General features: G+C 33.3%; 1 protein-coding gene across 3 annotated transcripts in view; it reads right to left on the reverse strand.

Moving 5' to 3' along the window:
* The window catches only part of DMD (dystrophin), a 2,234,319-nt gene that overhangs the window by 1,382,469 nt on the left and 838,318 nt on the right, over positions 1-13,532 (reverse strand). For all 3 annotated transcript variants that reach the window (XM_027096086.1, XM_027096084.1, XM_027096085.1), the window contains exons 21-22: positions 12,553-12,733; positions 4,187-4,332 (exon numbers count right to left, since the gene is read on the reverse strand). In XM_027096086.1, the coding sequence (XP_026951887.1) occupies positions 4,187-4,332; positions 12,553-12,733 (327 nt within the window). The remainder of the gene's footprint in view (positions 1-4,186; positions 4,333-12,552; positions 12,734-13,532) is intronic.

Genomic DNA, 13,532 nt, shown 5'->3' on the forward strand with positions numbered 1-13,532 from the left:
TTACCCTTCCCCCTACCCACATCCTCAAGTCCATTCTCTAGTAGGTCTGCATCTTTAGTCCCATCTTGCCGCTAGGTTCTTCGTGACTTTTTTTTTTTAGATTCCATATATATGTGCTAGCATATGGTATTTGTTTTTCTCTTTCTGACTTACTTCACTCTCTATGACAGACTCTAGGTCCATCAACCTCACTACAAATAACTCAATTTCGTTTCTTTTTATGGCTGAGTAATATTCCATTGTTTATATGTGCCACATCTTCTTTACCCATTTATATGTTGCTGGACACTTAGGTTGCTTCCATGTCCTGGCTATTGTAAATAGAGCTGCAATGAACACTGTGGCACATGACACTTTATGAATTATGGTTTTCTCAGGGTATATGCCCAATAATGGGATTGCTGGCTCGTATGGTAGTTCTATTTTTAGTATTTTAAGGAACCTCCATACTGTTCTCCACAGTGGCCGTATCAATTTACATTCCCTCCAACAGTGAAAGAGGGTTCTCTTTTCTCCACGCCCTCTCCAGCATTTATTGTTTGTAGATTTTTTGATGATGGCCATTCTGACCGGTGTGAGATGATATCTCGTTGTAGCTGTGATTTGCATTTCTCTAATGATTAGTGATGTTGAGCATCTTTCATGTGTTTGTTGGCAATCTGTATATCTTCTTTGGAGAAATGTCTATTTAGGTCTTCTGCCCATTTTTGGATTGGGTTGTTTGTTTTTTTGATATTGAGCTGCATGAGCTGCTTCTAAATTTTGGAGATTAATCCTTTGCCCATTGCTTCATTTGCAAATATTTTCTCCCATTCTGAGGGTTGTGTTTTCGTCTTGTTTATGGTTTCCTTTGCTGTGCAAAAGCTTTTGAGTTTCATTAGGTCCCATTTGTTTATTTTTGTTTTTATTTCCGTTTCTCTAGGAGGTGTGTCAAAAAGGATCCTGCTGTGATTTATGTCACAGAGTATTCTGCTTCGGCTTTCCTCTAAGAGTTTGATAGTTTCTGGCCTTATATTTAGGTCTTTAATCCATTTTGAGTTTATTTTTGTGTATGGTGTTAGGGAGTGTTCTAATTTCATTCTTTTACATGTAGTTGTCCAGTTTTCCCACCACCACATATTGAAGAGGCTGTCTTTTCTCCATTGTATATGCTTGCCTCCATTATCAAAGATAAGGTGACCGTACGTGCGTGGGTTTATCTCTGGGCTTTCTATCCTGTTCCATTGATCTATCTTTCTGTTTCTGTCCCAGTATCATACTGTCTTGGTTACTGTAGCTTTGTAGTATAGCCGGAAGTCAGGGAGCCTGATTCCTCCAGCTCCGTGTTTCTTTCTCAAGATTACTTTGGCTATTTGGGGTCTTTTGTGGTTCCATACAAATTGTGAATTTTTTTGTTCTAGTTCTGTGAAAAATGCCAGTCGTAGTTTGATAGGGATTGCATTGAATCTGTAGATTGCTTTGGGTAGTAGAGTCATTTTCACAACGTTGATTCTTCAAATGCAAGAACATGGTGTATCTCTCCATCTATATGTATCATCTTTAATTTCTTTTATCAGTGTCTTATAATTTTCTGCATACAGGTCTTTTGCCTCCTTAGGCAGGTTTATTCCTAGATATTTTATTCTTTTTGTTGCAATGGTAAATGGGAGTGTTTTCTTAATTTCACTTTCATATTTTTCATCATTAGTGTATGGGAATGCAAGAGATTTCTGTGCATTAATTTGTATCCTGCCACTTTACCAAATTCATTGATTAGCTCTAGTACTTTTCTGGTAGCATCTTTAGGATTCTCTATGTTTAGTGTTATGTAATCTGCAAACAGTGACAGCTTTACTTCTTTTTCGATTTGGATTCCTTTTATTTCTTTTTCTTCTCTGATTGCTGTGGCTAAAACTTCCAAAACTATGTTGAATAATAGTGGTGAGAGTGGGCAACCTTGTGTTGTTCCTCATCTTACTGGAAATGGTTTCACTTTTTCACCACTGGGGACGATGTTGGCTATGGGTTTGTCATATATGGTCTTTATTATGTTGAGGAAAGTTCCCTCTATGTAGAACTACATTTTGAGCTAAGCAATTTATTGTGAGCCTTCTCCCATGTCATTAAGTATTTTTCAAAAACAGATTTTAATTGCTTCTGCAGTTCATTTAACCATTTCCCATTATTAGCTGTATAAATTAATTTTAAGTTTTCCACTCTTTTAAATTATGTTTATGATCTATTTATGTATATCTCTATGTATCTATATCTGAAAAGTTTTCCTCAGCAAAACTTACATTCAATTTACATTCCCTCCAATAAGTGAGATGTAATTCATTGCTGCCAGATCTGCACTTACTATATCTTTTGGGTTTCTTTTTTTTTGCAATTTAGTATGTAAAAAATAGTATCTCATTTTGTAAATTTGTACTACATCCTTACAATTTCTTTTGTTAATTAAAGTATAGTTGAGTTAATATATTAGTTTCAGGTGTACAACATAGTAAGTCAGTGTTTTAATAGATGATACTCCATTTAAAGTTACTATAAAACATTGGCTATATTCCTTGTGCTGTACAAGATATCCTTGTATCTTACTTATTTTACACATAGTAGTTTGTACCTCTTAATCCCATACCCCCATTTTGCCCCTACCCCACCCCTCTGCCCACTGGCAATCACTAGTTTGTTCTCTGTATGAGTCTGTTTCTGTTTTGTTATATTCATTTGTTTTATTTTTTTAGATTTCTTTTTGCACTTTAGTACGTAAAAAAATATCTCATTTTGTAAATTTGTACTACATCCTTTACAATTTGAGGTACAATTTTTCATAGGATTAATGGTCATTTATGTCTCTTTCTGGTGACTACCTTATTAATGACTTACTCAGACAAGTGTTTTCCTTATCTCATTTTTCTTTAAAATTGGCTCTGGTATTTTTACAATGTTTGTGATCACTTCCATTGATTTTTGTGCTTCCCCATATGTTTTTAAAGTTTTATTAAAAATTTCTCCAAAATTTATGATTAAAATGTTTTTGACTTTTTAATCTATGTGGTAGCTTGTTTTGGTGTAACATTTGACACAAGGTTCTAACTTCATTTTTTTCAGTTAGTTAATAATTCATCTTCTCAATAATATTTATAAATAATTTTCCCTCCATCACTGTTTTATCAATGGAAATACACTGTTCCATTCATCTGCATACAGTTTCTTTTATACTTAACCCACTCTCCTAATTGCTATACCTTTGTACTCTTATGTCCTTACATTTATAGTTTTATTAAGTCACATATTCTTCAAAGTAAATTTTGGAACTATTTCAGGTATTACAAACAACAACATAAAGGGGCAAAAAGATTAAACAGTTATAGGTTGTTTGGTATTATAGTAGAGGAAATAGTTTAAATAGTACAACATATACTGGGAAATGTTTAAATAAAGATTTCTTTGAAGAACTTCTTCTAAAATTACTTTTTTAGGAAATAATATTTAATTCCCAAAAAAGAACTCTTGATATAACAAAGTTAAATTTTTAACTTTTTTTCTTAATTTAATTCTCAAAATGTGGACATATTATCTCAGCTCTTAATACAATGAATGAATACACTTTAATGTCTTACAAAATAAAATGTGATTAGATATACAACGCAGGCTTTTCAGAACTAGCAGGGAAAGTATTCTAAAATCTCATACAAATTATTTCTTTAATTTCCCATATTAGTATTTTATTTCCTGATATAAGACTATTAAAATACAGTGAATAGAACTCAAAACTTAATTACAATATTACATCAAAAGGGGTTTAAATTAAAACTAATTTTATAACTACATTAATTTTACCACTTTCTTTTTGGAAATGTGAGATGAGCTCTAAATCAGCAAGCAAAGGGGAGGAATAATACCAGAACTTCTATAATAATCAAAATCCATGTTTCTGAAAATACACACTAAGCAGGAAAGAATATACTTCTTAAGTAGACCGTATCATTGTTTTCAAAGATGGAATTTTTATCTTATGGAGAGAAGGCACAAATGCATAAAATATTACACTTTTAAATTCTTAATCTTCATTTTTTCAGCTGGTAAACTATTACACTTGTCACGATTATTTTAATTCTAGTATTATATTAAGGTTATACCAATGTGATTGCTTGATAGATGAGATCTGTACTGTATTGTTTAAGACATTTAAATAGTCACAGACCTGTAACTCCCCGAGTCTCTGCTCCATGATCTCATATTCAGTGACAGTAACCTGAGGTACAGAGAGTTTGGTTTCTGACTGCTGGATCCACATGAGGATGGTACTCATGGTCTCCTGATAGCGCATGGGTGGCAAAGTGTCCAAAACTTTATCGAAAGGGAAAAAAAGAGAATCATTTAACCATTTAAAACTTTGTCATTTGTTTTCCTAAGCTGCCAGCAAACTCAATCATACTAATAATTACAAATATTAACAAAGTGTGAAAATGTGAATATACAGATTAGAATATGATTATGTTGTTGAAGATAAATTCCTATTACATGCCTGATATTTTGACAGAAACTATGCATATATTACATCGAATCCTCCTATCAGCCTTGCAAGATTTGCATTGTTTAATTCATGTTTTTTAAGGTGAGGAAATGGAGCAACAGAGAGGCTGAGTAACTTGCCCAAGGTAACACAGATGGTAGTTGGAGAAACCAAGTAGAGTTCATGTATATTTGACTTTGAAGACTACTCTCTTTCTGTATTATCATTTGCCTTTGGGGAAAATAGTATCATTATCTACAGCAGGTGATATTTTATATTACATCAGTTCATGCTGTATTTTACTAAAAGAAACACAATTTGTGTGCGTTTAGTGTCAGAAACTCTAATAATGATCACGTACATTATCATTCTTAATTCTTACAATAAACCTGTGAGATAGACATTTTTATTCCATTTACATTTGAGGAAACAGAGGCTATAAAAGAAGGCCAACTAATCTGTTCATAGTCAAACATCTAGTAAGTGTCACAGCCAGGATTTTAAACCAAGATCATCCTGTTTCAAAGTCAAAGCCACCAACAGACAATGTACTTTCTCTAACATATACATATATATATATATATATATATATACACACACACACACACACCACACACACACACACACATATATGTATATGTACATACATATATTCATTCCAACTATATATAAAATTAGGGAATGAAATTTATATATATATGGGAAAGTACAATGTGTGTGTATATATAGCTATATACAAGTTTTTAATCTAAAATGTATATATACTATTTATTACTATACATTATTTTCTATTTTATACACGCCCACACAGATTATGTGACTTAAGTAGCTATACTGACCATGTCCAAGGTTGAGAATTTTGGCAGAAAACTGGAAACCATAAAAATGATCTTCAGTGTTTTAAGAAGAATAAAAAAGAAATTGTAGAACTGAAACATGCAATAAGTGAAAAAGTGATAACACAATGAATAGGTTTAAATGCAGATTAGACAAAGCTAAACAGAGAATTAGTAAACCTGAAGGTAGGCGAGAAACATATACATGTATGTGTGTGTGTGTATGTATGTGTATTTATATATATGTATACATGCATATACATATATATCTGGAATGAAGCATGGAGAGACAAACAGATGGAAAATAAAGATGAGAGAATAAGAGACATAGAAAAAAACAGTAAAATGAACATAAATGTATCCCAGAATCACAGAGAGACATGGGACAGAAGCCACATTTGAAGAGATAATGGCTGAGAATTTCCCTAAACAGATAAAATCACACTGCAAAATACTAGCTCAAATCACTATATCCAATTGCATTATTTAAACCACATTATTTTTATCAGATAGCCTATGAGTTTCACTTCTATATACCAATTCCTTCTGAACTAAATGAAAAGAATATAGGAAAGTACTTTGCACGTTTGTTAAGTGGGGTTTTCAAATGGAAAATATATTTCTAGAAAGTGTGTTAGAAAGGGATACTGAGAATTTTACTCAATGTGCTTATATTTATTTGGCAGTTCATGCCCAAATATATTTTAAGAGGCCTTCTTTAACCTGAGCACTTCTGATTTCATACTGGAGGATCTCAAAAGATCTCTGTGGTACTTTAAACCTCACTGCTTTCTTTCATATAAATAATGTGTTTCTCTGCTAACTACATACATTTGAATGCTAGGTAATTATTAATAAAAACAAAGAGGGATCTCATGAATAGTACTGAAGTAAAGCAGTATTTAGTTATGATGAAGCAAAGAGATGGAAGGAGACAGGTCTATGGGTAGAGACAAGCAGGTATGTTGGATAGATTATAAAATGTACCAAGTTTAGTTTAACTGAACTTGAACATATACATTCTGGAAAACAGTGCTTGTTTTCCTTGTGGCAGTGGCTGGGACACAATAAACATTTATTAGAAGCTTGTCAGACGTGATATGAATCAGTCCAATTTTATCCAGATGATGAATATATGTCAGGAGAGAAAGGTAAGTATAGAAAGAGTTGATGAAGATATTAGGGTTACTTTTTATTAGAAAAAGATCAACAGGTTTTTCATTAACATCTATCAGAATTGCTTCTCCATTCTGTTTGTACAGAAGGAGGCTGTGTAGCATGACAATTAGCAAGTCTGATTATGCAGTTCAGTAAACCTGTCTTTTGGAATTGGCTCTCCACTCACTAGCTTTGGCAAATTACTTAACATTTTAGCATCGTAGACCTCATTTATAAAAATGGGGATGTAGATACTTTGGGGATAATTAATTGAAGTCATTTATTATTCCTTCATTCAGCCAATAATTATTCAGTGCTCTGAGCACCAGGGAAGCAAGAAGTAAAAATTAAAATAGCAAAGCCTTGGCTTTCATTATGCTTAAAATCTAATTGGTGAGTCAGAAAATTAACAAACAAATCAAGAGACTATAATGACTAATAGAAATAAATGGCAGTGAAGAAAAATTAAGTTATGGCGGTGGGGGGGAGATCCTTCCAGATAACGCAATAAAAAAAATTTAAGATTGAGAATTAGATATAAAAATGTTGGAGCAACGAGGATTTACACAAGGGATGGTGGGCAATCAATAGATTAGCAATGGAAGATACTACCATCTCCAAGCTTAGAGGGACAAAGGGAAGAGGTGTGAGATGGTGTTACAAGAAACCAATAATTGGAACCACCCAGCAGGAGCTGAATTCACAGGGGGATTCCCTTTGGGGATGCAGGGTCCCTGAGGTATGCTGTTTCCAGAGAGGGCTAGAAAGTTGGAGGATTCATTCTCAGCCACTGATGGAGAGGCACCCTGTAACACTGAGAGGGGAAGAGAATATTCTATCTTCTCTCCTCTTCTCACCTTCAGTATCCTCCAAGTGCCTCCCACTGGCTGAACCAAGCAGGTAGACAGTTTAAAAAAAGGATCCTAGGAAGTGTAGTTTTCATAGGAAGAGTAGGGAATGGCACTGAGAAGAGACAAACAGAAGATCTGCCTGGAGATGATGGTGCGAGTGCGTACAGAGGGGAGGGAACGGAATTTGAGAGGGGCAACAAAGTACATCAGTGGTTTTACCAATATTCCATTTCTTAAGTTTAGTAGCTCAGTATGCAGATTTCTATTTTTTTCATTATTTAAAAAAATGTCTATATGTTTCTAAAGAAACTCTTTGAATACAATAAAAGTATTAAATAAAATAAAAAGGATAGAAAGGGACCAGACAGTGAATAAAAAAGCCCTCTCTTTGGAAGTATCACTTGACAAGAGACTTAAAAGCACTGAAGGAGGGAGCCATATGAATACAGAGAAGAAAGGTTTTCCAGGTGGGTAATAACAAGTTTAACAGTCCAAAGACATGAGTATTTCTAGTAAGGTAGGAGCACAGCAAGGAGGCAAGTGTAGCAAGAACAAAGTGAGCAAGGTGAAGTGTGGTGCGACATTAGGGCAGGGGAAACTACGACCATGAAGGCCTTTGTAGATCTTAATAAGATGCTACATTTTATTTTAAATTTGTCTCTATATTTGCTGATTACTGCATCCATTGTTGGGTACATATTTGCTATTATTATTAGCTAGAAGGGAAATGCAATACAACAGGAAAGTGAAGGAGACGTACTCAAGACTAAGTAGAAATTTTAAGAGTTTAATACAAAGTTTTATCTATGTTAATAAAAGGAGAACACTTCCTTGCTAGGGAGAGAACAAAAGCTGAATAGAGGCACTCATGTTCTTTCATTTGTGGGGAGAGGTAGGTTCCTTTGAACTAATTTTACTTTCTAGAGAACCAGATGCATAGCCAAACCTAAGACATTGCTCTGAAATGATTTACAAACACACACACATACACACACACACATGTCCACACATGAAGACATACAATGCATGCATATGAATATCCTAACACACACAGAGTGAATTTAAAAAGTTAGTGTCCACTTCATCCTGCAAAGAGAATCATGATCAGACCAAACTTTAAATAATAATAATAGATAAAGATCAAGGGAAATGGTAACAAAAAGGATGAAAGTGTTTTATTTGTTTAACTTCAGGTTTACTTAAATACTGTTGTTTCAGTACTGGTTAATACTTAATGGTCATTTAAAAATACATATACAAGGCATAGTTTATTATATTGCACAGCATATTTAACCATGTATTTGGAAGAGTGTTTAGACTGTGCTGAGGATAATCTTGGCATTTGTAGCATCCTGGGGAAAGATTGTATTTGTAGTTGTAATTGTACCTACATTAAATGAGAGGAAACAAAGATTTTCTGACTTGTCAGCTTATCACCAAAGTGATAAGGTAGCATGAGCACTGTACAAGTATAAAACAGTTACTTAACTCATAAGTATATGTTATAATATTATAGATGGTCCAAAACTCAGTCAGCATCCACCTATGGAATAGATCAAAGGAGGGAGGGAGGAAAGGAGATAGACAGATAGACAGACTGACAGAAATAAAATGCCATACATTCAAAGAATCCATTGTTTTTCAGCACAGGCCAGCATAAAACAAAAATCTCTCAAATCCAGAAAGAAGATGACCACTGAAACATTCTATATTACTAAATAATAAATTTGATTGATCTTTCTTCTATTAACCAATACAATTCTAGCTAGATCTTAAGAAATAATCACAACTTGATACATTATTTTTCTTTGTGTTAAACAAAATGTCAACAAAGTATGCATTAATTTGCATTATTCAATGAATAACTTACATTATGTAAAGTCTCATGTTCTCTTCAAAACCCTGATAAAGTATTGAAGAATCCAGACCACCATTGCATGTGGGCACTATTTACCATATTGTATAGATGGAACATCTTATTCTGTATTCTGATTCGGGATGTTTGGGCACATTTTTTTCCTTGAAATCTGGATCCTAAGTAAACTCTCTGGGTGTTTCACAGGTGGATTGCTTTGGGGAGGAGCTAGAACTGAAACAGGACCTAGCAAGTCCATAGTTTCTGAACTAGCTATCTCACTACCCATGTGTGGGTTCATCAATCAGGAAATACATCTGAAGAGCTGTGGGAATAGTTACCCAATGGGCTCTAATCTCACCCTCAAGTCCACTTCATTTCTAAGGGAGGCCCTGATTGTCTTCTCCCTTCTTTAGCTTCCTTCTGGTCTCTCAGTTTAATGAGAAGGGAAATATTTCAGTTTCTGAACTGTTGATATTTTTCTGTATAACTGCTTCGGATCAGTATTCGGATGCAAGACGTAAAGTTCTCTCGTTGAGAGCTAAACCAAACTTCCACTCTATTCTGAGAAGACAGAACAACTTGTGAAAAGATCAAATGCCTTTGTTAGTATCTCACAGGTAAGTTATTTAGCTCAAGCAAAAACCCACACAAGGGAAGATCCTTCCTAGTCTCTCCACGTGTACTTTTGCTTCCTTTCAATCTATCCTCACTGCTCAGTTTCTGAAAATGCAAAACTGATTTATGATGTTATATCACAGCATAAAACCCATCAGTATTGTTTCATTTTTCTCATGTTAGTGTCTAGAACCCTCACCGTGGCTCATAAAAGGCCCTTCTAGACTGTTTGCCTCTCTAGGCTCACCTTGCATCACTCTCTCCTCTCTGTGCTCCAGGGACACAGGACTTCTCAGATTCTTAGCTAGCCAGCACCTACTACCCTTAATCTCACTAATTCCCATTCATCTTTCAGCTTCTGTGTCCTCTCTGAGGACTAAGAAAGATAATTTATAAGACTGTTGTTTGTAGACTAAAAATTACTATGAATATAGAATACATTTAACTTCTAATATTATTTTCTCATATCATCTTTGCCAAATACCAACCACCAATTCCTCACACCAGTTTTCACCATTTAAAGTACACTTAAGATGTCAAGATTTTGTTTCATTGTGAGAACACTAGTAAAGAAGAAAAGGAAAGAGGGAATGAAAGTCAAGATGGATTCCCAAGATGGTAGCTCTTACTTGCTGAATACTTAATATGTTCAAAGCACCATGCAGTAATACAAGAAATGAGATTTACTCCCCGGTGTAAGTTTGGGGGAAAACATACATATGGAAAATTCCTTGAAAATAATTATTAATTAACAAACTGAACTGCAATATGACTTGATGTGGTGAACTTTTATTCACCATTTTTATATATGTACATAATACATATATTATATATAAATATGTTACATAAAATTATATATAATTTATACATATAATACACAATATATGCAATGTATAAATTATATATACACAATTTATATATAATATTTAATACACATAATGCATATAAATTATATATACAAATATAAATTGAATAATTTATAATTCATATATATAATCCATATTTAATTAATGATTATTAATGAATCAAAATAAGTTTTCCAAAAGAGTGAATCAAAGTGTTAGAGATATTTGGTTAATATAGTGGAAAGGAGCACATTTATTTAGACATAAATGAAATGAAAATATGTGGCACTTTTATAAACAATCATCATATATATGCAAGATAAAGAGAAGACATGCTAATATAGATGGGTATACTGATAGCTATAGGAACAGAGGTTATATATTAATATATATTTATATTATGGTGTCATAATCAAATCTGTTATCATCACACATCAACATTCTGAACACCTTTAAAAGAAACAGAAAAAAAATTTAAACCTTAATATAATGAATAAGTCTATGTAAATTAAAAAAAATTCAGTGAATAAGCTCCTCTGACAACCAGTTACAGTATAACCATTAACATGTACTTGACTTTAAGGGAGGTTTATGGATTTTATGATAAGAAAAATGCATTATTCTTAAATAGGTCAACGTTTGAAAATTTAGGACATTTACAATCTTCTCCCCAATTGATTTTACAGAGGCCCAGCAACAAGTACACTGAAATCCACAAGAGGGAGCTGACGTTACTGTAAAGTTGTATTACCTGATTCCCTATCAGGAAAATAAACCCCTCAGTAAAAATGACTTTGAAGTAAAAGAAAGGGAAAAAAATGCATTTATCTTTCATTACATGACCTCACCAGGAAATAAAAAGGAAAAAAAATAGGAAAGTGAGGAAAGCCCGTGTATTACCCTAGGCTGATTCTAGCATTGTTATTATGTGGTAAATTTTTTACACATTTGCAAAGGAAAGCAGTTAAAAATGTGTGTTCCAACAAATTAAAGTTTCAGTAGAAAACAAATATATGTTCTTGTGATTCTCATGACAACTTTGAGGATGACTTTTTTAAAAAAATATTTTTATCTTAATGCCTTAAAAATCTAGTTTTACTCTATAATCCTTTGTGTGTACATATATATACATATGTATATATGTGTATGGTGAACCAAAGACCCATTCGCTAATGCTTAAAAATGTTCATAAACCTGCTTGTCAAAGGAATTTTTGTCTGATGAGTAGGGATATTTGGACTGTGTATTAATATCATAAGAGCAAACTGGTGAGAGACAAAATTGACATCCTGAAAAATTTGCTCGTCATATGGTAGGCATTTGCATAATTGCTCCACTCATATGTTGTATTTTACCAGTAAATGAGAAAAAGAAGATATTGTATATTTATAGTGATCCAAGAGTAAAATGCAGCCCAAAGAATAATTTGTCCTTGGCTGAGTTTCACTTGCCACATGTATGCTACAGCTATAATAATCTTCATATAAATTGATAGAAGTATTAGCAAGATGCCTAGCTAGATATCCTTGCACATGAAGCAAACTGGATTTGATCAAAACCTACTAACAGGGCTTCCACTGCTCTTTTATTTCCTTCAATGTTCCAAACATTTGACTGTAAAATTTTCAACCCGCCAAGGAGAAGTTACGCCTATACACAACATATACTTTATTTGTTCTTCATAGTCATGACATTATTATGGAGGGAGCAAGAAATGGAAATCTAACAGATTTGTTTTCCGAAAACAACATTCCATTAGTTGTTACTACAGGTTGTAGAGAGTATGGTTTCTTTGATGGAAATCATTCTTTCATGTTAGTACTTTCTCTTTTCACGATAAATAACTAATTTGGAAAACATCAAGTTAGTCATTTTAAGTATTTTTACTTACTTGTCTGTAGCTCTTTCTCTCTGGCCTGCATATCAGCAAAGACTTGGTTAAAATGATTTGTAAAGGCCACAAAGTCTGCATCCAGGAACATTGGCCCTTGTCCTTTCTCTTTCAGGGCTATGCTTTGAATTTTTAATCGCTCAATTTGAGGCTGAAGAACTGACAGCCGGTTGACTTCATCCTGTACCATAATTTAGAGTATTAAAATAAATAACGTTTTTACTTTGCATACATTACATTTTTGCAAAGAAAAGTATTAAAAGGCAGTGATGCAAACTTAGCTTAATGCCCTTATCAAAATATTGGTAAGAAACATCCATAATGGTTGAAGCAAGCCTCCAGCACAGGTGATCAATTTAAGAATACCTTGACTCTTCATTCAATAGATATCATCATATACAATGATTTTTAAATTTCAAAATGACATCATTTAGAACATTAATGGGCATAAATATATACAGCTGAAAAGTACTATGAATGACCTTATATCTTCTTCATAAATCAAACATGGATGTTTCTCTACCCCGCTCATGTCAAAATTGTGCACCTTTACTTCAAATTCTAAGCTCATTCAATGAACAATTTTCTTTAAATTCACTTGTGTAGAATATAAATTGTATATATAGCTACATATGTCTGCATATATACATACTACATTAAATTATAAATGTTTATATATTAATTTTATATAGATTACATATATATGTAATCTATGTAATATTTATGTATATACACTCACATATTTGTGTCTATAATTATCTAAGTTTTGTACAGTCTTATCACTTCTCCTGACTGAATAGGCAATTACCATCATTTTAATTAGGGAGACTGTTTGCTCTGCTTTACTCTTGTTGTCCTGGCATAATTGTTAACAGCACCCCCTTTCACTCTCAAGACTACTCTGATTTAGTTGATAAAAATCACAAGGACACTCTGCCGTGCTGTCCAATGTAGTAGTCTCTCATCACATGTAGCTACTG

The sequence above is a fragment of the Aethalodelphis obliquidens genome, unplaced genomic scaffold (genome assembly GCF_003676395.1).
Source record: "Aethalodelphis obliquidens isolate GAN/ISIS:26980383/991018 unplaced genomic scaffold, ASM367639v1 scaffold98, whole genome shotgun sequence".
Lineage (NCBI taxonomy): Eukaryota > Metazoa > Chordata > Mammalia > Artiodactyla > Delphinidae > Aethalodelphis > Aethalodelphis obliquidens.